General features: G+C 40.8%; 3 protein-coding genes across 4 annotated transcripts in view; 1 reads left to right on the top strand and 2 right to left on the bottom strand.

Annotated features, from left to right (window-relative positions):
- The window catches only part of GPAT3 (glycerol-3-phosphate acyltransferase 3), a 44,747-nt gene extending 39,007 nt beyond the window's left edge, over positions 1–5,740 (bottom strand). The window contains exon 1 of the mRNA XM_087724049.1: positions 5,446–5,740. Coding sequence (XP_087580175.1) covers positions 5,446–5,589 — 144 coding nt within the window. The 5' untranslated portion in view covers positions 5,590–5,740. The remainder of the gene's footprint in view (positions 1–5,445) is intronic.
- Positions 5,741–10,153: 4,413 nt separating this feature from the next.
- ABRAXAS1 (abraxas 1, BRCA1 A complex subunit) lies at positions 10,154–23,632 on the top strand. Of its 2 annotated transcripts, XR_015697850.1 has the most exons (10): positions 10,154–10,359; positions 12,249–12,339; positions 13,439–13,475; positions 14,377–14,443; positions 16,457–16,650; positions 18,530–18,649; positions 19,852–19,936; positions 20,696–20,807; positions 21,550–21,705; positions 21,881–21,974. XR_015697850.1 is itself a non-coding variant. In XM_087724047.1 (9 exons), the coding sequence occupies exons 1-9, from the start codon at positions 10,273–10,275 to the stop codon at positions 22,264–22,266; spliced, it is 1,179 nt and encodes a 392-aa protein (XP_087580173.1). In that variant the 5' UTR covers positions 10,157–10,272; the 3' UTR covers positions 22,267–23,632. The 2 variants fall into 2 exon arrangements, 1 of the variants encoding a protein (XP_087580173.1); XM_087724047.1 differs by lacking the exon at positions 21,550–21,705 and having other exon boundaries at positions 10,157–10,359; positions 21,881–23,632.
- On the bottom strand, positions 22,963–27,531 carry MRPS18C (mitochondrial ribosomal protein S18C). The gene is made up of 6 exons (XM_087724048.1): positions 27,367–27,531; positions 25,760–25,821; positions 25,209–25,292; positions 23,514–23,571; positions 23,184–23,243; positions 22,963–23,104 (listed from the first exon to the last, which is right to left on the bottom strand). Exons 1-6 carry the CDS (start codon positions 27,464–27,466, stop codon positions 23,028–23,030), a joined length of 441 nt encoding a protein of 146 aa, XP_087580174.1. The 5' UTR covers positions 27,467–27,531; the 3' UTR covers positions 22,963–23,027.
- Positions 27,532–27,696: the final 165 nt, after the last annotated feature.

Here is a 27,696-nt window from a genome sequence, read left to right as displayed (position 1 = left end):
ATACATACATACATACAAACACACACACACACATACATTTACATACATACATAGATTTTTTTAATTGAAATCATATTTTTTTGATTTAAATCAAATTTATTTTAATAAAATACTTTTGGAGTAAAAAATCTATCTAGATATATTAATAATATAGTTTATTCAGCATGAAATGGAGCTCAGTTACTGAGCAATATTGGGACTGTCGGGGAGTCAACGGCGGGGGTCAAAGATGACAGTTGCTCTTTAAAAATTTTTATTCAAATCGAGTTGATTTAAATCAAGCCTTTTTAATAGTGATTTAAATCATGATTTAAATCATGATTTAAATCAACTTGATCTAAATCAAATCCACCCTATTGTACAGTGAGCCAGAAAAGACAATTATGTTGATTGGAGAGCGCTGGCTCCTGCAATCTGCATTGCGATTGGTGGCTGTGGGTGTGGAGGGGGAGGTTCCCTTTTTTCCCGCCTTTTTCTTCTGTGTGCCCTGTATGCTGTTCTGAGTTTCACTTGATGATTTACCTCATGATGTATGGAGGTGTCTATCTCTGCTTGCTGCAAATGTAGAGGTGAAATAGATGCATTTATATAAAAACAACAAGTTTGTGTCAGCCTCTCTGAATTCGTTGGGACATCTGCTTATGCAATTCCCTGACAATGGCAATTGGCCACACCTGCCATTTGCATTGGATGGATGTACTAGCAGGGGAAGTCCTAACTGACCAGAAGACTTGGATGGAGAATGGCAGCAGGAGGGACACCTGACCAGTCACATGGTCCAATGACCATCTCAGTCATTTTGCCTTGATGTAGAATGTACAGCTGTGTTCATTTCACATATACCTATACCCGTGATTGCGAAGCTGTGTCACAGCACATGGAGCCATTTCTGAGGGCATGTGAGGCGTTGCCCTGTCAGCTAATTTTCGGCCTTGATTTTTGGCCGTTTTTTGCCCTACCCAACCTCCTAGAAAACCTCTGGAGCCCGAGGAGGGTGAAAATCAGACCTACTGGGCCCACTGAAAGTTGGAAAAACATGCTTTTGGCACCCGAGCCGAAAAAGGTTCACCATCACTGACCTATACTGTACCACCATAATGGAAATTAAAAAAAATAAAATATAGGTAGTCCTCAATTTACAACCATTCATTTAGTGGACTGAAGTTACAATGGCACTGAAAAATGTATCTGATGACCGGCTTTCATACTTACGACTTTTGTGGCATCCCTGAGGTCATGTGACCAAAATTAGGCCGCTTGGCAACTGGCATGTATTTATGACAGTTGCACTGTTCCGAGGTCATGTGGTCACTATTTGTAACCTTCCCCAGCTGTCTTCGAAGGAACTAAATCAATAGGAGGGTAAGCCTTAACAACTGCAAAATTCACTTAAGAACTACCGGTACAGTGATTCGCTTAACAATTGTGGCAAAAATGGGGCACAGCTCACAGCTCCATCGTGGTCATAAATCGAAGACAACCTGTATTCTAAAACAGCATCATGTCAACTCATAATTAGGGCATCTTTCAGAAACCTGACACACAATTTTAATTTTTAATGCAGTCAATATCGATCACTCTGACTCTCAAATAAAAGCACTTTGGGAATCCTCCATAATCTTCAAAATTGGAAAGAGTTCCCCAGAGGGGAAAAAAAAGTTTAAGGAACCCTGCAGCAGAGAAGTAGCTATTTTCAGTGAATATATAAACACAAAGAAGTATTCCCTGTGAAGGAAACTCAATTTTCTCCAGATATTCTACCTTTCTATTTGGAGAATAAGTCACCCTGGGAATTATTCTATCTCATCAGAACAAGCCATCTGGAAATTAAACAATGGAACAATTCCGTTTCCCAACAGATTTTATTTATTTTGAGAAGATTGTGTGTTTTATAAAGGTTGAGGATGTAGCCAGCCTCGAATTTCAAAGAGAAGGCTGTGAATCAAAAACAATATCAGATTTAATAGGAAAGCAAATGTGTGTTATCTTTCCAATTTTAATCAGAGGTTTTCCTTATCTGTAAGATTGCAAAAAAAGGACTATGTATATTGTTATTCCCAGATGAAATAGATTCTTGCATCAGCATCTGGAAATATTACATAACAGCAACCCAAGGATCTGTATGAAAAAAATCAAAGATAATATATTTTGCAAGACAAGAAAGAAACAAAGGTCAAAATATGTTGGCTGAATTTAATCCTCTTTTCTTTCAGACCTGTACAAAGGTGGGTTCCTACCAGTTCGCACCTATTCGGTTGAACTGGTTCGTCAAATCTACCGAACTGGTTAGAAGAGGTTCCAAAAAATTTTGAAACCCACCACTGGTCCTTGGATATGATTATTCTACACTATCATGCTCATATTTATAAAACTCAGTGCCTCTGTGAAAGGTAAGGATGACTACGCGTTTGTGGTGCAATCAGAACATTGCGTGTGTTGAAGTTGTTTGAACGCAAACCAAAGATGCCTTTTAAAAAACAAGTTTACATCATATTCTTATGCATGCCAGGGCTGTGTGTGAGGTAATTTAAGGTGGTTCTGATAAGTGTTGTTGGCATCTTCATATCTGGTCACATGGGCGGCAAGCCACTCCCATCCGGTCACATGGGCGGCAAGCCACTCCCACAAAGGAGGTGACACCCAGAGTAGGTTCGAACAATTTTTGAAACCCACCACTGGACCTGTACAATAACTGGACCTTACAGAAGATCCCAAAGTCACAACATTTATTAGTCAAAAATGGTACTACCAAATTCTTGGGTTTTTGTTTTTTTACAAGGAACAAGATGAACTCTTTATCATACCTGGATTTTGAAACAGAAGCCCTATCTTCAAGCACTCTAAAATATTCAAGAAAAGCAACCAAGAAAAAACTCTAAAAGCACTCAAGAAAGTACTCTAAAAACATTCAAGAAAAGCAATCAAGAAAAAACTGTCTGTCCAATGGAAGTTTATAAATCACCATTCCGGCTATAAAGACACCCATTGAAAGGAAGTGTACCCATCAATGCAGACCATGGCATGGTCTCTCTTGAATAAAACATAGCCAGTTGACACCATCACCACAAACTTTCTTAGGATGAGAAGAAATCCGAATTTCATTACAAATGACGTGGCCTCTTGTGAATAAAACATTGTTGACACCATCGTGCAGACTTCCTGACCATGGAGAGACATCTGAACTTACAAATAAATTTGGAAGTAAATATAATCAACCTAGTTATTATAAAGTATATGGATTCTAAACTAAGAGATGGCTTGATGCCAAAATGTCAAATCATGAAATTAATTGGTATGTCCCACAGAATCATTCCACCATGGACAGTGGGAGAGGGAGCGAGGAATGGCCGAAGGGTCAGATCATGTTGCTGGGTATTGTAAGTGTGCCCAGTTGACATCAGGGTAGCCTCCACAATATATTGTATAGTGGCCAAGATAACCCTGGTATGAGGTATAAACATTTTTCCTACATTGCAGTGGTGCTTTTCAAACAAAATTTCTGTCATTTTTGTATATTCTTTACTGCATTTTGATGAACTCTTGTAAACTACGGATTGCAACGGGGAAATTATATTTATTTTTCTGCATTAATCTCAGAGTTGCCCTCATGCCCTGGTCACTTCCGGAAGGGAGTACCGAAACATACCGTAGCTAGGGCTGCCTTTGAAGTGTGTCTGGAAACTTCAACTCGTGCAAAGTGAAACGGGAGTTATGTGTCTTCCTAGTAATGAAAAGTTACATTACACTTCTGTTCTGCAAGCTGCGTTGGCTCCCAGTTTGCTTCTGGTTTCAATTCAAAATGCTGGTTCCCAAATGGCATGGGGTCAAGGTTTATTTTGGGGAAGGGGGAACCTCTCTCCTTGGTTATATTTAGCTATCCATCAGATCTAGTAAGCAGTATGTTGTGGATCCTATCTGCTAAAGACTTGTATCTGAAGGGATGCAGGATATGGAACTTTTTGTGAACTACACACCCTGCAGAACACCAATGCCCCCCAAACCACCTGAGATGAGATTAGCCTGACCCTACTGTTCTTCCAGAAATCCCTCCCTCCCTCCCTCCCTCCCTCTCTCTCTCTCTGTGTCTATACATATACACACACTGTATAGCAGGTGAGAATCCCATGGTAATAAGGAGCCCACAAAATGGTTGTATTGTGAGATTTTGGTGCATTCTCTCACAATGAGATTTATCATATCTTATGTTAATTTTATGTTATTTTAATGGTTATTTAAGATTTGTTTTCTTTGCTTTATTGTACGCCACCCATAGTCCCATCAGCCAGGTAGGCAATAATATAAATGTAATAAACTTTACTATAATAAAGGTCACCTGCATCCTTCTAAGCAATGCACATTTTCGATTGGATACAGTCCTTTAAATAGACGTCTAGGTTGCCAATCTTTACAGGAGGCAAACAACTTCATCCATGCAGCAACCGAACTACAATGCACATTTCAAACAACTCACACAAGCGTGGGATACTACTTGTGCATGTTTGCATCTGTGTGGTTGCAGTGGATTCACCATGCATCTCCCAGCAGGGTTCTTCTTAAAGCAGTGGATTGCCATACTTAACTTTTCAGAGAGGAAAACAACAACAATTCTGCACCTGGTTTTTAAACTCGTGGACACCCCCCCCCCAAGAGCAAAGCAGCAAATATTCCAGCAGGTCATAAGTACAATGAAAACAATCAAAAGCCTAGCCCTAATTCCTTAAAATGCCCTAAACCAGCTAGCCCAGATGAAATGCTTTCGAGATGTGACAAGGTAGCCTTGCCCTGGGCACAACCCAAGTTTTTTGGCAGGCGTCTTTATTTGAAAAGCGTCCAGTTTCCCACCCCAAAATGCGCCCAATTCTTCCACCTGCCTATACCGCTTCCCCGGGAAAGGCTTTGGCCTAAGAAATATAATCCCTCGAGAGCGGATTCCGTACTGAAGGGGTGGATTTTTTTTTTCTTTTAACAAGTCCTTTTAAATCCTCTGGGAGCAACGCAGAGAGACTGCGGTTCGTCCCAGGCTGGTTTGCAAACCAAAACAACATCGCTCCCGCAATTTCCTCTCGTTTACGCGGTGGGTTCCATTCTCCGGATCCCAACCCGGCCGCGATCCCCTCCCCTGGCAAGGCCCAGGACCCCCTTAAGGTGTGTGTGGAGAGGGGGGGGACGTGGGTCTCGCCTCCCTCCGCCGCTTAAGAGATCGCTGAATCACGCGGGAAAGGTCAGCCTTTGGCGAGCTTTGCAGGCGCAGCTAAAGCGCACTTTTGGCCAACCTTTCCTTCCACGCTCCTGACAACACTCCCCACCATCCCCTGCCGATGGGGCGTCGTCGCCCGGCTTAATCATGAAGTCGAGGCGCGGGGGTTGGAGAAGGGGAGAGATAAGCTGCGCCTTGCGCCGACCTCCTGGCACACCCCTCCGGGGAAGCCCCCCCCTCCAACTCACCTCGAGGATCTTGACCAGCACCTGGAGGTAGAACTCCGAGATGCCCAGCGACAAGCCGAAGACGGAGGGCAGCACGATGAGCAGGAACGCCAGGGCGAACCAGAAGCTCAGGAGCTGCAAGAAGGCGCCCAGCACCGCCTCCATGCTGGGGACGAAGGCCTGCGAGGCGTCACCAGCAACCAAGCGCCGGTGTCCCCGGCTCTCTCCTTCGCTCGCCGGCCTGCCCAGGGACACTCCGCTCCGGGCTCAGTGGCAGCGCCTCTTCCGAGCTGCCTCCTTTTTCCCTGGCTTCCCGCGGCTCCACCCACTTAACTCTTTCGGCAACGCCGGGGAGCCTCGGGCGCTGCCTGCAGGCGCTGCCTGCGCAGGGTGGCTCCTGGCGGAGAGCCACGGCTTAGCGAGTCTGACTCAAGGACGGCTGGCAGGCAGGCGGCTGGCTCCCCAACGCAACTCTCGCCTCCCCTGCATCTGCCACCGAAGCCGCGCGTAAAGGGTGCCCCCAGGGCGCGTCGCGTGTGCGCCGCCTTTCCCATTTGTTCGCTCACGGCGGCATTGTGCGCTCAGTTTGACGGGGAGACACGGATCGGCCCGAATAGATGGACGTGGGGAGGGAGGAGCCCGAGACGGGCGGGCTTCTTCTGGAATTGCGCGTATTTGCTACTCGAGCCGAGTTGGATCCTTGCTGGAATTCCGCTCAAGTCTGCCCTGCAAAGATGGGAACAAGAAGATGGAAGAAACTGGATTACCATCTCATTCAACTGTTTACTGGGGGGGGGGGGGGAGTTAAGCTTGTTTTCTTGAACACATTTCATTACCAAAACTAGGTAACATCATCAGTTTGGGTCATCAAACAGCTGCAAGAAAATAATGAAGCTCAGGGAGGATCCTTCATTTCAACCCTGATGCTACAAATATTCTTCTTTATTGGAGTGTTTACAGCCCAGATGCGGCAGCTCTCTAGCCTACGCCAGAGGCAACCCCCGAAAATTAAGATTACCCATCATTAACTGTGGATAAGCATGTGCTGTAAACACAGCTGTAGTAAAATTTCTGAGCATTCCCAAATCACCTGATTCTGAGGCTGAGGATTTCATGCATGGAGAATTAGTGGCCCGTACATTTAAATAAGTACTGAAAGTAATACTTTTAAGTATGCTGCTAAGTGCAATACTTTATGAGCAAATGCCGTGTCATCCAGCCAAAGCCACGAAGAGGTCAGAATTAGGTTGTGTGTGACGTACATTTGATGCAAAATTGCAATTTGTGTGATGACAGAGGCTTAAGTAAACCTAAATGGATTTAGTCCTCCTTAATTCAAACTGCCTGGTGTGTATGTTGGTGGTGGGAAATTTTAGCCCTTGCTCTATATGCCTTAGAAGTGTTTTCAGAAAAGAAACCCTGATCATCTGCTTGTGGCACCCAGTCATATGAATCAGTTATATTAAGTCTAATACCAAAGTATAATGATTATATAAAGCGGCACCATAAATGGATGCCACTTATCTTAGCCATGCGCACAGATCTGCACATCTGGCTGAGCAGACAATGTCATACTGAAAGAACTCCTGAGAATGACACCAGTTCACAACTGATACGTAAAAGGCAGACCTAGGGAGCCACCTGCATTACAGGTTGCCCTCCACACAATCTGAAGGCCCTAGTGGACTGGTGCAATAAAAGCAACCTGATTCTAAACGGTAATAAAACCAAGATCGTTAACAGATTTAGGAAGAGCGGCATAATCGCACTCCTGGTCTCTCCATGCGTCATCCTTGGTGAAGCGTGCAAACCAGTATCTGCATTTCGAATGCGAAATGTTCAAATTTATGATGCAGTGTCCTGGGGTCATGTGGTCCCCTTTTGTGACCTTCTGATTAGTGGGGAAGCCAGATTCACTTAGCAATCGTGTTAATAAGGTTATCAGCTGCTGTGATTCACTTAAGGGTGGCAAGAAAGGTTGTAAAATGGGACCAAAGCCAATTGTCTCACTTAGCCACAGAAATGTTGGGCTCAATTGGGCGCAAGCCGAGGACTACTTATAGGGAATGTCTGAAAGAAAAGCCGATAAAGAGATGCCTGGAGAGCTACTGGGGGAATGCCAGAGTGTTATTGGGTTAGAGCCATCATTAAGATCTATATTGTGCCTGGGTGATAAAGCAGCAATATTTCCCTCCCTTGTTGCATCTGCAAATAAATGTCCAGTAATCTTGTTCTGGGTGACTCGAGCGCTTTTAGGAATGGGCAACTTTACCTTCAGGACTGTGCAGAGAAATTTGCAACCCATCTGATGGATAAAATACATGCACATAAAAAGGTAAAGGTTCCCCTCGAACATATGTGGTAACCATTCCTGACTCTAGGGGGCGGTGCTCATCTCCGTTTCAAAGCCAAAGAGCCAGCACTGTCCAAAGATGTCTCCGTGCTCATGTGGCCAGCATGACTAAATGCCGAAGGCGCACAGAACGCTGTTACCTTCCCACCAACGTGGTTCCTATTTTTCTCCTTGCATTTTTACGCGCTTTCGAACAGCTAGGTTGGCAGAAACTGGGACAAGTAACGGGAGCTCACTCCGTTACGCGGCACTAGGGATTCAAACCGCCAAACTGCCGACCTTTCTGATTGACAAGCTCAGCATTTTAGCCACTGGGCCACCGCATCCCTTACATACATGCACAAATACAAATACATCCCTTACAAATACGTCCCTTACATACACGCACATACAAATACAAAAAAATGAAAAGAGTGGCTTCAAAGGAATGATTTCTCAATGCAGAGCAATAAAAGGTACAAGGCCAAGATCTGTTAAGAATTTTAATTTAAGATTGTAAGATGTCTTGTATAGGGCAAAGAAATGCTAATCTGAATAGCGTTTAATAATGCAGAAGTTGGCAAAATCTTGCCATAGAAGATGCTAAAGTTCATTTCTTGTACATTTACCTGCTTCCTCATCAAAATATAACTGGTTGTTAAACTAGCATAAAAACACTGATTAAACAAGCGGTTATTTCTGTACTTTGGCCTTTTTTCTCTCTCTCAGTGACACAGATTTTCTTACGTGCTCCAGAATTTAGCCTCCCAATGACCTTCCACCAAGGAAAGATCGAAATTCTATGCTCCTTTCTCCGCTGAATATCACTTTCAAATAAATAAGCACATATCAAAACAATTGCTATATACATGGTTATGGTAAATATGTTGTCCATTTTTCCTAAATCTGCATATAGACACTTTCTTTATACGAAGAGAAAGTAGGCTATACATTTTTTTTCAAATAAATACAGATAATCCTGGGTTTAAGACCATAATTGGAATTAGAACTTCTTCACTAAGCAATGCAGTCATTAAATGAGTCACATCCAATTTTATTTTACTGTGGTCATTAAGCAAATCTTGCAGTTGCTAAGCAAATCCAGCTTCCCCCATTGACTTCCCAGTCAGAAGTTGGCTGGGAGGATCACACAAACATTCCCTAAGGGTGCTATGATAACTATGGTAAATGCACAATACATAATGCATAATACGTAAGCTAATTTTAAAGAGATTCTTCTATTCTCCAGAATTTTGCAGTTCTATTGCAAAACTAGTTATAAATGCCATAAATTGTTGTCAACAGATTCTTGGGAGATACTGACGTTTAGTACTGTAAGGAGCCCGAGATTGCTCCTGAGTGAAGGAGTGGAATGTCTGCATACTTAGAACGCTGACAGTCAGTTTGAACCAAGGTAACGGAATGTGACGCAACTGGCAGTTGGAACAGTTCTTTCCAGGTGAGGAGGGGGAGTAGAATGTCTAACTCCTTAGCATCAGAGCCAGTGGTTGGATTCCAATTTTTTTACTACCAGTTCTGTGGGTGTGGCATAGCTTGGTGGGTGTGTCATGGGAAGGATACTGCAAAATCCTCATTTCCTCCCAATCAGCTGGGACTCCGGAGGCATAGAATAGATGAGGGCAGGGCAGTCAGAGGTGGTTCTCGGAACTACTCAAAATGTCCACTACCGGTTCTCCAGAACTGGTCAGAACCTGCTGAATACCACTTCTGATCATATCCTGTTAATTTAAGGCAACTGGCAGTTGGAACAGTTATTTTCATGTGGGGAGGGGGGAGTAGAACTCCTTAGCATCAGTGTGTTAACTATTGTATAAGAAATACTAGTGATCTAATGGGGGCAGTTTGAACCTTGTTTAAACCAAGTTAATGGCCTTTTAGGCTTCCTCTGCGTGAGTAGACTTCTCTTTTTGAGTAAAGTAAGAATTATATGGGGTGGGCATCATTTTAGAGATGCTTAAGTGAGGCATTGCCAAAAAAAAGGTTGGGAACCACTGGTGTAGGGTCTCCTGTTTGAGGGGGGGTTGGACTGGATGACCTCTAAGGTCATCTCCACTCTGTTAATATATTAATCTTGCTCCGCCTCACACCCTTGCCTCCTTTACGGCTACAACGCGTACCAAAATCTTATGGTCCTTTTCCCATCAAGTTTTACCGTTGGGTGAGATGTAATCAACCTAGAGAATAGTCGCTTAACCACGGCTGCCTTAATCGAAGCGAGGCCGATCTCCCGCGGGTGGGTGCACATGGGGAGGCCGCGCAAACGGAAGGCGGCGGGCCCGCGGCGCCTTCCGCCCCACCGGAGCGCAAAGGCGACGGCGGCAGCGGGGCGCAGTGCCGCGCTCCCTTTGGGCGCTAGAGGTCTCTGCGCTCTCGCCTCCTCGCTAGCGGGCCGGGCGCGGCCATTGTTGCTCCGTCTTCCCTCCCAGCCAAGTCGTCCTCCTCCTCCAGAGGGACCCGGCGTGGCGAGGCGGGGAGAGAAAGGCAACCCGCTGGGGATGGAGGGGGAGAGCACGACGGCGTTGCTGCCGGGCTTCCTCTTCGGCGCCCTCGCTTTCCAACACCTCAGCACCGACGCGGATTCGGTAGGTTGAAAAGCGGCCCCGCGCGGCGCGCTTGGAGAGGTTTCCTTGCGCGCGCGCTCCTGGCTACGCCTCGAAATCGGGGGGCCGCTGCGCCCTCCTCCCGGATTGAACCCGCTTCGCCCCCACGGTTGTTGTGGGGTTGTTGTTGCTTTTTGTGGAGAGGCGCCTCCAAAGGAGACCCGGCGCCTTTTAAACAGGGCAGTGCGCAAGGTCTTCCTTCCTTCCTTGGGAAGGCTTAGTTTCAGTTTCATTTCGCCTGGAGCCGGTGACCCCCGCCGGCATTTCCCACAAAGCGTTGTTGTTCCTTCCCCCCCGTCCTCCCCCCCCCCGACTATTTTGGACTGGAGTGAGGGGAGGTGGAAAATGATGGGCTTCAGCCGCCTCTTTCCTTCCAAGGAGCTCCAAACGGGGCTCTTTTCTTACTAGGGTTTCCCCACAACAACCCTGCGCGGTAGGTGGGAAGGAGCGCGCACTGGGCGCAATCCCCGTCCCGTCCCCCCAAACTATGAATTCATTTATTTTATTTTATTTCGTCAAGCATGTATTAGACAACACATATTAAGTATAAACATGCTTTTGAATGCATGAAATGGATACGAATTCAAGGGAACATTAGGACAGGGACGGTTGGTGCCCTTATGCACGCCCTGTGGATTTGAGCTGGGGATCCGCCTAAGAGGTTTTTAATCCCAAAATCCTCAATGCTCCCCACTCGTAAAATACGGCGGTGGTTCAAAGGCTTGGCCGCCTTGGCTGGGAATCCTGGAGCTGTTTCTCTAAAGATGCTTTTGCAAAAACGCTCACCTCTCCAACCGAGAGTAGCTTGCAAAACAGAGCCGGGATTTGTTACCAAAGTTGTTGAACGCGCGCTCCGCCTTAGGGAAAAATATTGCGCCGGTGATTTCCCACCCGTGGAGGATTTGATTCGTGCCCTGCCACGTGGCACCCCGGTTAATATTAAGATCTCTCGTGGTGAGCAATCATAAGTTTGCTATGTTCTCGGTGGCTGCTGCGTGCAAGTGTTATTTTGAATTTCCCTCTCTCCAACGCTACTGATGTTTACAGCCTCCGCCGGCGCAAACTCTTCCCACTGAAGAGACGGGGTTTGTTTCCTGGGCTTTTTTAATGCCTTTTATTAATTTTCTATTTATTGCATGTGTCTGAGTGTTTTAAGTTGCTTCACAATACAGATTCCCTTCTTTACTCTCCACCCCTTTTTCCCAAACGTTGGTAAAATAAGTTCCGTGTTTGAAAATTGTGTCTTTTTTCTGTTTGATTTTCAATGTGAGCCCATCCATTTCTGCACCGTCTCCTCCAATGCTGCTGGAGTACAGCCTCTGCCAAGGCAAACTCTTCCCACTGAAGAGACAGTTGATTTCATTGACTTTGGACTGCTTCCTCACAGGAAGTAATGCAATGCCATATACCAGGGATGGCTAACCTTTTTGTCCCCCTGTGTGTGTATGTGTGTGCGTGTGTGAGAGAGAGAGAGAGAGAGAACGCATGGGCGCCCATACTCATAATACAATGTGTATGCGCCATGTTCCATACCCCACACGTGCAAACGTCCCTGCACGCGCATGCTTTCAGCACGCAATGACAAAAAGGTTAGCATCACTGCCATAAAGCAATACAGTCCTCTTGTAGGTAGCATGTCACTAGCACACTGATTTTACTACATTTCACCACCACCATCCCATGGGCCTGGAAGACTTCCCGGAAGTCAAAACGGGGCTTGGGGGCACTGCGTAAGACTCCAAAAGATCATTGTTTTTTAAGTTGTCTTTTCAGCATTCCCCCCCCAAAAAATCTAAGCTTACATTTGAATTTGAATCTTGGGCTTTCCTGGCATGATCATGGTTTGACATGTGTTTCTATTTTGCTCACAGGAAGGTTTTCTTCTTGGAGATGTGAAAGGTGAAGCCAAAAACAGCATTACCGACTCTCAGATGGATGATGTTGAGGTTGTGTATACAATTGGTAAGTTGTACACCAATTTACAAAATAGTGGGATGCAAAATAATTATGGGGCACAGTGGTTAGACTGCAGTACTGCAAGCTATTTCTGCTGACTGCCAGCTGCCTGCAATTTGGCAGTTCAAATCTCACCAGGCTCAAGGTCGACTCAGCCTTCCATCCTTCCGAGGTGGGTAAAATGAGGAGCCAGATTGTTGGGGGCCATAGGCTGACTCTGTAAACCGCTTAGAGAGGGCTTGAAAGCATGTTGGAGTGGTGTTTAAGTCTAAGTGCTATTGCTATAATTCCCTTTTGAATAATTTCAGACATAAAAAACTTTGAGGAACATCTGATTTCAAAGTGCAGAAAATTGTTTCCAGCATTTCAGTATAGTCTTTAACTTGAAACACCACTGTGTTTCACAGTTTAGAAGGGTCCATTTTACTTAGGGCAGAAGGATGTCTCAAATGCATATTTAATCATGTTCCATCGCATGTGAGTGAAAGATTTTGCACACCTGAATAGGTTTTTGCAAGGTTTCCCCACTATCACCACCACCTGCCTTCTGAGATTTCTAAGCATACAATCAGTATGTAGTACCAATAAAATGGAAATATGTGCTATTTTACTGTAATTTTTAAGAGGAAAAAAATGGAACACAATATTACCCATAACATATAATGTCCTAATATTTCATTCCTGAAATTATTCCAATTTCTCTGCTTCGTAAGAACAATAAAAGGAAGGCTACAAATGGATTTGTTCTACAGTATGAAAAACTGTCCTACCCTTTAAAATTTGCCACCATCAACATAAATGTCAATTATCATTCATTTTTGAAATTAATGATGTTCTAAAAATCCACTTCATGCTGTCCTTCCAAAGCTTCTTGACCATAAGACTTTTAGCTCATCTGCACTTTTAGTAGAAAAACTGAAAGATGTTGCATGAAATACTAAATTAAATGATTTTTCTAGGATTTACAAATCTCACATAATCTTAATACAAAGCCAATGTAATGAATAATGTATGAATCATATTTTAAATAATTTAAGAATATAATGGAAGCATGTCTACATTACCCTTTCTGGAAGAAGTAATATAATATCTTACTTCGTTTCAGATATACAAAAGCACATTCCATGTTATCAACTCTTCAGGTAGGTAAAAAAAATTGTATACCTTTTTATAAAGCATTTAAAGTATATTTAAAACGTGTAGGGGGGGTGGAATTAGCTGTGATTGTGAATTAGAATCACATCTGCAGGAAAATCTCAAGAAATTCATGGAAAAATGAAATGGCAGCATATGTTTGCACTGAGAGATTCATATCCATGTAATGGGATCCTCAGACAGAAATGTCCAGAAGGGAAATTGCAGCCCTGTAGATTATTCCAATATAAACTTGATTGAGAGTAATGGGAATCTTACATGGAAGTGAGTTCCACTTAAATTTTTAAAATCATCTTAATGTTAACATTTTAAATAAACTTTCCCCTTGCTGTGATTAATACGCTATTCCAGGGGTGTCAAATTCATGTCACGGCAGCATCACGTGACGTATCAGGACTCTTTTCCCCTTCGCTAAACGAGGCATGGGCGTGGCCAGCGCGTGACGCATCCGGCCTGCGGGCCAGGAGTTTGACATCCCTGCGCTATTCCAAGAATATATCCATAAAACTACTTACAATGTAGCCAATAGTCAATTTCTTATTTTTCAATGATGTTAAACGCATTGACAATGGCTATTTTATGATATTGGCCCTTATCTCTTTGCAAATCAACCATAGAAAAACATACATACAGCTCAGATTTTACTGTCTCCCCCCAAAATTGTAAAATTCAATAATTTTGTAGAGAGAAGGAACATTTATGATTCATCTTGTCTACTTCCCAAGGCAAAACTTTTGATGTCTCTATTACTTTTTTATTTTTGATTTCCCGTAAAAATTTTTGGGGGGGTTGAATTAAAAATGACTAGAAACGATATTTGCTGAAAAATGCTAACTGCAGATATATTTAATTCAGTATTGCTATTCCTTCCCATTTCATCATTTTTAGCTTTTACGATGCAGTTGGAGAACTGAATAAACCGATGTTGAAGAAAATATTATCAGGGTGCAAAAAGGTATTTTGTATTTAGATTTAACAGGATTGCATGAGTATATCCAGAAACAATTTTATTTAAAGACATCCCCAGTTCTCCATAGTATGATGGATTGATTGACTGATATGATTTGATTATTAGTTTATAAGTGAAGTCTCAGCAGGGTGGGATTTGTTCCCAGATATATATGCCTAAATGTACAGATGAGAGGTCCATACAAATTTTCTCAAAAGAAATTATATTTGACACCGCTGTCAGAATTTTTGTACTTTGATTATGGAATGGACCATGCTTGTACGACTATAATTGAGCCTAAAATTTATGTTGCTAAGTAAGAGAGTTGTTAAGTGGGACACCACCACCCCCCCCAAATTTTATTACCTTTCTTGCCACACTTGTTAAGTGAATCACTGCAGTTGTTAAGTTAGTAACACGGTTGTTAAATAAATCTGGCTTCCCAGTTGACTTTGCTTGTCAGGTCGCAAAAGGGGATCATATGAGCCCAGGATACTGTAACCATCATAAATATGAACCAGTTGTTAAGCGTGTGAATTTTAATCACATGACCATAGAAGTGCTGCAACAGTTGTAAGTGTGAAAAACAGTCACTTTTTCCAGTGTCACTGTAACTTCAGTCACTAAACAAACAGTCTGAATTAAGCAATGTACTCCCTACATCAGGGGTCGGTAACCCATGCTCTGGAGCTGCATGTGGCTCTTAATGTCAGCGTTCCAAATATCATCCAAAATTAGAGTCCAAGGCAGAACTTTCCTCAAACTTCCAATTTATCAAGAGAGACAATTCAAGACTCCGAAGCTGTGGCTTTTCTCAAAGATCATCCTGTTCATTGGATGCAACATGTCGGCATGTTCAAATGTGAAACCAACTCTGAATAATTCCTGTCCTTGGATATAATTAAAGAATAGATATTGTCCATCTGCCTGGTGTCATAAGTCATGTTAAACAACTAAGCAGCCGATGAACTCATCTCCCCCTCCTGCCTCCTCTCCTGCTGTTGCTGGGACACATTCAGCTGACCTTGGTTCTCAAGAGCCTTATCTCTGTTATGTCTGGCACTGTAGAGGAAAACATTACACATTGTTCACCTCCCCCTCCCTCATATGGATGGCAACTTAAAAAATGCAGCCAAGTAATTTCAAGAGTTGATATAAGTTTCTTGTTATCCATTATAACTATTATATTCTTTTGGCTGAATTTTTGTCCTATATATGTCTATAGATACATAGATATAATTTTATCTCTATATATTTTTATATATATATATATATATATATATATATATATATATATATATATATATATATATATATATATATGTGTGTGTGTGTGTGTGTGTGTGTGTGTGTGTGTGTGTGTGTGTGTGTGTTTTTATTTGTGCTGATAAGTATATATATATACTTTAAGTATATATATATATATATATATATATATATATATATATATATATATATATATATATGTAGAATTTTATATATATATATTATATGTAATATATTTTTTTTTCTTTTTCAACATTCTTAAGTTAGAAGTTAAGTTAAAATGTATATGTATAAAAGCAAAACCGTGTCCTTGAAATAAATAATGTTAAAAATAATTAGAAATTATAACCAGGCTTAAAATAAAGGCAAGCATAAAAGCTAAATGTGAGTCAATTCCTTATATGGTGCAACAAATTGTTTATTTTGGGATTTTTAGATTTTATGTTAGATGCAGAATCCCTATTGAAAGATGAGTAGCTATATAAATAGATTGAAAGAAAACGTACATAGATATATACAAACATACTGGATTGCAAAATATAAATAGGAAACTAGATAAATTAATACATTTTTAAAGCCAGTGATGTTTGTGAATTTCTTTGAAAGATAATTACTGGTACTCGTTTACCCTAGCTGTATTATTTATTGTAGTGACTCATGGATTGTTAATCACAGTTCTTTTTCTTCTTGTTCTCTTTGAAAGTAATAACACATTTCTACGTAGCTTTAAAAAAAATGTCCTTTCTTTTCCAGAATGTGATAGGTTGGTACAAGCTCAGGCGTAATACTGACCAGACAATGACGTTCCGAGAACAGCTTCTTCATCAGCACTTACAATCGCACTTATCAAATCTGGATCTTGTGTTTCTCTTACTCACTTCCAACGTAACCTCTTCAAGCTCATCCACTTACAAACTTGAATATGCCTTGCATAAGCCCCAAGAGGGGTAAGTAACAAATCTTACACGATTTCTTTTCATTCAGTTCCATATTCATTCTGATTAGAAGTAGTAGCCTATTCCAGTACAATAGCATGATCTGGGATTAATACCGTGTAACCTAAGATAAGAGAACTAGATCGGTGCAGTGGTTAGAGCACTAGGTGTTCTGACCTAGGCTTCACAAAGTCACGAAGCAGTCTCCTTGTCCCGACAAAACCCCTTTTTATTAAGCTAATGTGGATTCCTCTCATTCACATCCAGCAAAGTCCCGGCAAAGGGTCTTTCAAAGGTGAATTTACAATCACAGACCTTATCAGGCTTGGAGAGCTGCCAGGCCGATATCTTCCAAACACACAAAGGCTATACAAGAAAATACTTGGCAAGGAGTCTCTGAGGGTCACAAACAAATCTTCACACTTATTAAGCGAACTAATTGTTTCCGCAAACTCCACTCTCCTTTTGCTCCTCTTTATTCACCATCCCCCTGTGCCTTTATTCCCAAATCGGCCCTTGTTCCTTAACTGTTGCCTTTTCCTGGCAGCTCTGCACATGGGCATACTGGGAACAGACTCCAGCTGTTCGTCTGCCTCACTGATATCTGACTCTGACGGCAACTGATAAGTGTCAGGCGGTCCTGGCCCCATCTCTGCCTCCGATGCAGAGCCCTCATCAGAGTCTTCCCCAGACTCCAGGACTGGCCCATGTTCCTCCCCAACCTCCTCACTGTCTGAGTCCACCACCAGCTCCGCTGGCTGGCCACAACACTAGGCTAGAAATAGAGAGTGTGAGTTTTGGTCCTGCCTTAGGCACAAAGCCTTGTGGGTGACCTTGGTGTCAGTCACTCTCTCAGCCCTAAGAAGAAGACAAGGCAGAACACTTCTGAAAACCTTGCCACGAAAACTGCAGAGACTTGTCCACAATCACCAGGAATGAAGCCCATCCCACCTGCCCCCCTCTTCAAGATAGCTTAGATTCTATGCATTCCCTGTTTGAAATTTGAAAGACGGATTACAACAGTGTCAAACTCTTATCATCATGGCATCATCACATGACTTTCCCCCTCTTCGCTAAACCACGCATGGGTGTGGCCAGTGTGTGACACCTCTGGCTCGCAGGGCACAAGTTATTTTATTGTAACAAAAATTACTTTTTTCAGTTAAAACTTTCATATTCTACTTTCATCAATCTCTGGCGACACTAAATCAATTGACTTCTTACAAAATTTAAAATTGTAAATGATGAAATAAAGCCTGTAAGTTATTTTATCTGCCTGTAACTGGGGTCTCCAAACTTGGCAACTTTTTAAGACTTGTGGACTTCAACTACCAGAATTCCACAGCATTCTTGATATCGAGGTTTCCCAGAGGCCTCCTATGCCCTCTTGCCGTTGTCATAGGAGCAGCCAATACTTCTGTTGCTATGAAAAAAAAGGTTTTGGTCTCCAAGGGAGTTTGCAAAAGTCCCATGGTCCTTGGAGATAAATAACAAATTACACATTTGTCATATGCAACAGAAAGTGTATATATTTAAAGTGTGTGTGTGTGTGTTTCAGCATAACTCTGGAACGCCTTGAGCAATTTCAACCAAACTTGGTACACAGATGACTTACTCTCTGGAAACAAATACTGTGGGTGTAACACCCCTCGGGGGGTGTGTTCTGTTGAGATACAGCCTGTTGTGCCTTAAAATGGCATCTACTGTACAGTGCAGTGGAGTTGCCATGGTAATGACTTTACAGTACTCCACAAGGGGGCTCCCTCTGGTAAGAAATTACGTTTGTTTGGGACATTTCCTCCCTATAAATAAATATCCAGAGAACGCCAGGTTATCGGCTAGCACTGAATAAGATCTCCAGTATCTCTAATTATGTATGGATTTTCTGTAGGCTTTTTCAGAAAGTGCCAGTAGTTGTAGCCAATCTAGGAATGGCAGAACAACAAGGCTATCGAACTGTATCTGGTTCCTGTAACTCTTCGGGCCTTTGCAAAGTGATGGCAGAACACAGGTAGGAAAACAGCCCTCTCCTATTTTGCATGGTATTCTCATTTGATTTCAGACTTAAGTGGCTTAAAGAAAATGTATATTCCATAGAGCCATTCTGTATCAATAATAGGATTTGGTCAAAGGATTCATACTACATAACCATGATGTGGCACGTGGAGCCATTTCTGAGGGCAAGCAAGGCAGCTCCAGCGTGCATGCGCACACTGGCCAGCTGTTTTTTTGGCCTTGATTTTCACCCTCTGGAGGCTTCCCTGAAGCTCCGGAGGGCCAAAAGCGGGCCAAAGCACAAACCAGAAGTTTGGGAACAGACTTCCAGTTTGCGCATTGAGCTGTTTTTTACCCTCCCCAGGCCCCTAGAAAGCCTCTGGAGCTTGGGGAGGGCGAAAAACGAACCTACCTACTGGAAGATGGAAAATGGGCCATTTCTGGCCTCCAGAGGTGGGCAGGGGAGGCCATTTTCACCCTCCCCCGGCTCCAAGAAAGCCATGCGCGCATGTGCAGGGCAGGGGAGGATCATGCTCACATGCACGGGGCACAGCATGTTGTGGGGAGCATTAAATTATGAGGGTGGGCGTACGCACGATAGCGCGCATGTGTGCTTTTGGCACCCGAGGCCAAAAAGGTTCGGCATCACTGCTATTAAGAAAACTCCTGTTCAGACTTTCAGCTCTGCTTCCCTTCAGAATATTTTAAACCATAAAATACTTAACAAAGCCTATTCACAATCCTGCCTTGATTTTCCAGTGTTCTTTCTCAATTCAGTGGCTTTTGGTGCTAAAGCATGAAAACATCCCTATTGCTATTTTTATATTCCACTTCAACATCCAACTTCTTGCTGTAACTCATTTCTGTTGTATAAATACATGATTTAAAAACACAGATAAAGATGCTTGCGACTGCTGGAATTTTGACTCCATATGTCTGATACTGTTGGATGTTTGAAATGATTATTATTTGTCTTAACTTTTGTTATGTTGATGTGATGGTCTTTAACTGTTTTGGTTTTAACCTGAAAGTCAACTAGCACTATATTTGCAAAATATATCTGCCTATTTTGAAAGCACCTGATGGCATTTTTTTGTTTCAAATAAAGATTTGTTAGTCTGTATGGTTAGATTTTGAAATATCTACATTTCAGTACTCTATTTTCTGAAAATAACAGATAAAAATGGTACATGCTAGGATTTTTTTTTTGTATCCAAGGTCAGAATTCTTTAATGAAGATGGGTCTCTAAAAGAGGTTAATAAGATTAATGAAATGTATTCTACTTTGCAGACTGAACTAAAGGTAAGTTATGAATATCTATTTTGTGACTTTTAAGTAGCAGTGGAAAATTTGAAACACAGTTGTTAATGCATCTCAAATAAATATTCAGGAAAATACTACTTATTAGAATTTTGTAGTCTAGGAAAGACCCAAATACATCTATTAGAAGTTTGCCAGGTTCAGGTCATCCTTGACTTACGACCAGTTGCTTAGCAACTATTCAAAGTTACAATGGATCCACTCAACATGTACTCATGACTCAGTTCCAGTGGCCACTCCCCCGTCACCTGACTACAATTTGGGCGCTTGGCAATCAGCCTGTATTTACTTCCATTTGTAGTCACATGACTTTAAATTATGATATTTTTTGCTGAAAATCAGTATTTATTTCTGGTCTCCAGCAAAACCACCCGTAGCAAAACAATGGGCTTGCTTTATGACCACCACAAAAAAAGGTCATTAAAAACGAGCCGGTCATGTGATGAGTATTTTACAAGCATCATGACTTATGACCATAACTGGCAAGCTCCATTGCAATTATAAGTCAAGAACTATCTATATGAAATTGTTTTGAAAATACAGTCATTGTGGAAAAACACCCCTGTAATTTATACAAATTATGGTAGTTATGCAGCCTCTGGGCTAAAAAGATTGTGCATTCCTATGAAGAATATAGTAATTAGGGTAATGTAGAACTAGAAAGCTATCCCCTTAAAAATGTTTTAATTGCTGTTAAAAAACCTTGTGTTCCATAGAGGTGTTCTTTTTCTCTTGTTCTAGAATCTGTGCAGTAAAGTAGTGGATACTGAAAAATCAGTAGAGAATCTATTATCACATATAGACCAACTGAGAAAAGAAATAAGAAGTAAAAAAGAACAAAAGAAAACTACAGGTAAGGTAGCTTAGCATGCCTAAAATAGCTGAAGTCCTTCAGGCCTTTAAAACATACTACAAGTTTATTGTATAGAGAATTTTCTTAATTCATTGTTATTATATTCTTTATTGGTTTTGCTATAAAAAAACCTGCGTAATTATCTCCCTTATTTTTGCTCAACAAAACATGGTCAAGCTATAATAGTTATTTGATATTAAATAAAGCACTTCCAAAGATTGTTTGCGAAAATAACCATTTTAGTAAGCTGGTTCATAAATTGAGTTCTCCAGTGGGTTTTATTTTTACCCGTACAGATAGATGCTGCATATACCAATGTTATAAAAGTTCGTGGTTGTTGGTTATCTGGCCAAAACAACTTAAATACGAGAAAGTTCTGGGTCATTTTATCATTTTTGTTCTCATGAGAAAAGTGAACATAGAGAATAAATGGGTAGAGCACAGATAGACCTTTAATTGAGTCAGCCACAGATGCTCCATGTGTCTGAACTTGCTTGGTGCAACATTTTATTGTTGATTCCTTGCGTGAGGATTGGGATCAGACAACAACCTACTCTTTCCCACATACCTTTACCTGCTCTCTACTATGTTTCCCCGAAAATAAGACCCTGTCTTATATATATATATATATATTTCCCACCAAAAAAAGGAACCAGGTCTTCTTTCCGGGGAGGGCGGGGGAATGTCGTCCACTGACACATCTTACTTGCATGCGTAGCCCTGGCCTCTTTTTCGCTATCAGGGGCGTTCAGGAACTTCTTCATCCAGCAAGGCTTTCCTGAAGGCCTCTGTAGCCGATAACAGAGCTCCGGATCAATCCAGAAGCCTTCAGCCTTGCTGGCTACAGGGGAAAAAAAATGGGCCAAGCTGTGCAAAACCTGGCTGTAACAATCTGAAGGTAAGTAGTACGGTAGCTCCACCACCAATATTCTTATTTGGGCATTAACATATATTGTTTATAAAGGGAAAAAATTGCTGCTTTTCAATTGATATATTCAGCCTACTATTATGGTCTTTCCATCTAATAAAAATATCCTCTAATCTGATTCCCCCCCCCTCTCTTTTCCTCTTAGGAAAGGATAGAAATTACTCAGATGAGCCAAAAGAGAATATTTTTCTCTGTCAAGCTTTGCAGCACTTTTTCCCAAATTCTGGGTTGCAGACAAGCACGATTACGTTAAAAGGAAGGCAGATTTCTAAGCAGGGATGCACTGCTGATCACAACATCCAAATCATGGACCAATTAACTTTAATGATCAAAGAAAGTAATTTCCCTGAAACAGAAACGAGGCAGGCGTCAAAGCGAAAAGCCATTGTGAACGCAAGTGGGCCAAAGGCAAGCAAAAGATTACGCCCTTTCCATCTAAATCAAAAAGTATTTCAAGACGACCAGGAAAACAGTGACCAAGAATTAAATCTTATGAGTAATACCAATGCAACTGAAGATGGGACACCTTGATGAGCACACTGTCTTCAACTTTTTAATTCCTTCCAGTGGAAATGGGTTTTAGTTGTTGCTATTCTCATCTCATTGGTGTTACTGGTGTTACTAGCACACTTCAATACATGGAATACTTAAGCCAACATTGTGGAAATAAAATTAGCATCATTCTTACAAAGTGGACAAAGGTTCAGGTTGCTTTTCCTCACTAAATCTTAAATTGCTTACTGTCTTAGAGGGTACAGCAGAAAACAGCAAAGACCAATAACCTATCTGTTATTTTTAATAAGAACTTTATTAAAGAATGCAATGGTACTTTCTTTAAATAGCTTTGAAGTGAAGCGTTGATCCCAGAATCAAACACTTTAGTGAAAAAGACCAATCTATGAATTCCATCCAGTTATCACTTTACATTGTGCTTTAATACTTTGAATTTCTACAACCTTATATATTTGAGCTAAAATGTGTAAGTGAAATTGAACTTGGGGGAAATGAGCCCAAGAGATGTTAATTCGAAGTAGGGATACAGTATCAGTAAGTTAAAAGATTTTTTTTTCTATACTGCATCTTAAGCAACTGCTTTCTGAGAAGTTCAAAGGACTGTGTACAGGTTGAAACAATCAGATATTCACTACAAAGAGACACATTCCTGACAATGCTACAACTGATGAGCAATTTGTTATCAGAATGAATGAAATAATACTCTCATCATGGACATATTGATAAGCTCATTTATTAACATTCTAATTAAAAAATGGGCTAGGCATAATTGATACAATTTATTCTGGATATTTAATATTACATATTTTGGGGTCGTTGCGAAACTTTGGGTCCTTATGCATAATCGACATAAAACCTGTAAAACAATAATTAGGTTTAAAAAACAAAATGGTTTTATAAATCATCCAAAGGCATGACTATTTTATAATACTTACCCGCACATTGGGCTCTTTTAATAGCTTTTGACATTTCATTTTGTTTCTTTGCACATAAGCCTAAGAAGCAAAGAAATAGTCATTTCAAAATACAATTCAAAAATACTAATTGCTCAATTTCATTTGAGTCTTTGTTTCCAAAAAAAATTTAAAATTATTTTAAGTAGCTTTTTTATTTTCTTATTTTAGAGAACATGTACTTGGGCCGGTATAACTCAGAATGAGTATAAAAAAATTAAAATTTTTATGTTAAAAGTACTGAAAGGTATTTCATGATTTGGTTTGGATATGAGTTGATGTAATACTGCTAAAACTGTTTTTTGTACCTACCTGTTATATGATGACCAAATATGTGACCAGTGTATGGAGAAATAAACTGTGATAAAAGCTGTTGGAGAAATAAGTTGGTTCAGTCTTCAAAGCAATAAAAAAATACTTTTGGTAGCAAATATTTTCAATTGGATAATCTTTCATAGTTCTTTAAGCAAAATGACTGCATTGGTGTAAAATCATATTTTACTTGAAAATCTAAAACTGTAACTTTTGGTTGCTTAAACCATTTAGCCATATCCGTTTCTTGGCAGCTTTATAAGCATGTGCTCTCCATGCTATCCTGTCCAGCACAAACTCAGTTCTTGGATGTTTCTCTTCTTGTTCCACTAATCATTCCCAACATCATGCCCTTCTCCAATGAATTTCCACGCATGGCATGGCCAAAGTAAATCAGATGTCGTCTTATGATTTTAGCTTGTAGTGATGTATCCAATTTTATACTACTATTTAGCACCTCTCTGTTGGTTAATCTGGCTGCCCATGGTATACACAATAACTATTTATTAAAATATGCAGCTTGATTTGGAACACGGGTCGATTGTAGCACAGAGGTTTGCTGTGGGTAAAATGCACCCTATCAGACTAGATGCAAGAGTGGGAACAAGTCACATATCCCATCTTTTTAACCATAGTTTTGTGATTAAGCAAAAATTGCCAAGCTAATTCTTAATTGTAAGAATGTGTATAAACCTTAAGAGTCGCTACATCTAGCCAACAAGAAACAACAATAATTGAGCTATGGCAATTATTAAATGGGTCGCCACATGACTGCACTCCATACTATGTCCTTTTTTGCAGCAGTCATTAGGTGAATGCTGTGGTTGTTAAGCAAATTCTTTTTTCACTAGTGGGCAATTTTTGCCCCAAACTGGAAGTAAATGCTGGAAAGTGGCAAAAATTGTAGAAAGATGCAGTCGTGTGACTTGGGTGTGCATGAGCTTGTGCAGCTGTTAGAACTTCAAAAAACAGGTTATAAGTAACTGGAGAAATCTGTCTCAACTTCAAATGTTCACTAAGCAATTGGTTGTTAAACAAAGCCCACCTATATTATGCTACAGCAATACATGATTTGTCTATCTTCATTTTTCCCTTGTATCTAGATTTTAAAAGGATTTTTTAAAATTTTTATAGCCACTGCATACAAAATGGGCTGCTTACAAAATGTAATACTTAATTAAAACAATTACAAACAAAAGAAAACAAGGCACCCCCAGAGTAAAAAATGAATACAATAAAACATGAAGAGTATCCAGAAGCTTCAGCTGGTGCAGAACATAGCTACATGGACATTGGGGGGTAGGATGGGGGTTGTTGCTACAATGGCCCATGTTACACTATTGTTTTGTGAGCTGCACAGGTTGCCAATCTGCTGCTAGGCCAATTCAAGGTGCTGGTTGTGGCCTTTAAAACCCTTCGTGATATGGATCCAGGAAACCAACCCATCCCGATGGGATTAGCCCATTCTACCCACACTAGCAGAAGGGGCGTGCTAGGGACGCCATCAGCCAGGTAATTTCAGTTAGCAGGTTCCAAAAGAAAGAAAGTGATTGGCCCAAAGTCACCCAGCCAGCTTTCATTCCTACTAGAGGTCTAGAACTCCCAGTCTCCTAGTACTAGGCCAACACAACCTTGAAACAATGTTTGCTGCTTCCTATAACATGCACAACATAAAACTAGAAGTTATTAATTTACCTGTATATTCTTGTAGTCAACGGTTACACCACATAAGACACACTTTTTAAGAGGCTCCTTATAGGGGTTTTCCATTGCAACAGGCTGAAACAACAGGAATTTTAGTATATATTTTTTTCAGCTCTTCCTATTCCAAAGTCCTTCAGAAGCAAGGCATCTTTTTGCACAAACTAGATAGATCAGGCCAGGAAATCAACTCCACAAGTGGGCTAAAACTACTTTTATTTAGATTGGCTATAATGACACAATATTGAGGTTGCAAACTCGTGTAACTATAATGTCCTATATATCCTTTTTCAATGTGCTTATCTGCAATATCTCTTTAAATTTAGGATCAATTTTTCACAATTTTATTGAAAGAAATTAGAAAAGTATCCCCATTCTATTTGTAGATATTTTTTATTTTGATGTTATGAAAAGTGCAACCCAGTTTCTTTTTTTAAAGTAATAACACATATTAGAAGCACATTACTGTATTAACTATATTCTGACATTCTGTGTCAAATATCTGACAATCCATGGAGTTTAAGTATGTTATAGTAGTATCTTACCATATCTGCTTGATTGGATTCCTGTTCATTATATGAACTACTTTCGCGTTTCCCTGATCTACCTGAAAAGAAATTCAAAAGTACAAACCTGTTAAAAGGTATTAGTCAGCCAAATAAAGAACTGAACAGAAATAGCTGATTTCCTGAAGATCTCTTTCCTTTTGACCTTCTGCAAAAATAAAATCTTGCAATCAATATAAAAAAAACTGAAATGGACGCATGAATAACATTTGAAACTAGCAAAAATGTGACAGCTAAGGCTTGTCTTTAATAATATGGATAGCTACCATAAACAAAAAGCAACCCCATGCAAACTAGTAGAAGAATAGCCTGCTACGAAAGTAAGAAGCCTACCAGAGAAGGCCATATTGCGAGAAAATCCCTCCAGAAGCATTATTTAAAAGATACAGACTGATGGAGGTAGAATTGATAGCTGACTTCACTACATATACCAAGCTCATAGAGTGTGATCTAATTCTCTTCAGTAAAGCTGATAGTCAGAAGGCAACTTTTAAAAACTAGCTTAAGATTTTGTAAAGCTTACATTTCAATACTAGGTATAGAGAAGTTTGTGTCTGTTCCTCCAGTAATAGCAGCAGAAATGGTTTACTTCATGTTAGGCTTCCAAAAAAGTTACTAACAAAAAGTTACTAATAGCTTTTATGGACAAATTAATGGCTGTGTTGTAAGTAAGTAAGTAAGATTATGCATTTAAAAATGCATAATCCAAACAATATATTTGGGGGAGGGGGGGGAGAATGTGAAAGAACATAAGAACAGTCCTTGATCAATCCAAGGTATGTTATGTAAAAAAAAAAGGCTGTGGAGGGGCAGAGAAAAAAATATAATGTAAACTGCATAGTAGACCATATTTACAAACCCTATTAACAATAAAAGCTATTTAATTATTCTATTGCAAGATATACCTCCCACAAAGGCTCATAACATCCAAATTAGATAGTCGTAATTGGTGACATTTTGATGCATTAGTTTTACAAAATTCAAACTTGGTCCTTTCTTATTTACAATTTCTCTGGGTAGTCTGCAATGAAAAGATATCACTTTAACTCCATATACATCAAAATTAAATAAAATGCAAAATGAAAATGACAGCAACCAAGGTGGTCATTCAAAATATTATTATTATTATTATTATTATTATTATTATTATTATTATTATTATTATTATTATTATTATTAATAATAATAATGCCAATTAAAAGCCTGAGGATAAAAGGGGACGTAAGCTAAAGATCGGGGTTCTCTCTTTGAATGAGGAATCCCTTTTGTCTGAATATACTGATAAAATTGTAATAAAATGATCTTCCTGTCTCGGTTTCTCTTAGGAAAAATATGCACGCATGAGGCACGAGCCTGAAAAAGCCATATTTAGCCATCAGTTCTCTCGTGTTAATGGGGAAGGGTCCAGATGAGTTTGGCAACCGCATCAGAAGGGATGAGTGAGTGAAACAACCCGCATCTCTTCGCTCAAATGCCTGACTTCTTTCGTTATTCTATCCCATCCTATCCTAAATTAATGGCTCAACCACATGGAAAAGATGATCATGATCCTCCTCGCAGATTCCGCAGGGTTGTCCTTCGCTTACCCGGGCCAGGCGCACCGATTCCGTTTCTTACAGCGGCGAAGAGATAATAAATTCTCCCCGAAATCTTGGGAGAAGAAACCAATCTTACCGCGGCGGCCATCTTTACTTTTTTCCCTTGCACGCTTCCGGTACAGACCCGGGAGGAGAGTAACGCCCAATCGAGTCCCCCTCACAACACGTCCGGCTTGAGGAAAGAAAACGTTTCGCGCCTCAACCGCGGCTAGTCCAACGGCCAACAGAGTTCGCGAGCGGTCAGCCAATCCTTTCAAGGAGATTCCCTTTCCCTCAACCAATCCGGAGGTCTTTCGTCATAGAAGCACGTGATTCATC

The sequence above is a fragment of the Thamnophis sirtalis genome, unplaced genomic scaffold (genome assembly GCF_051295495.1).
Source record: "Thamnophis sirtalis isolate CommonGarterSnake01/CBP01778 unplaced genomic scaffold, rThaSir2_p1.2 scaffold_10, whole genome shotgun sequence".
In the NCBI taxonomy this organism is placed as follows: domain Eukaryota; kingdom Metazoa; phylum Chordata; class Lepidosauria; order Squamata; family Natricidae; genus Thamnophis; species Thamnophis sirtalis.
This window is presented reverse-complemented; position numbering and strand designations above follow the sequence as displayed.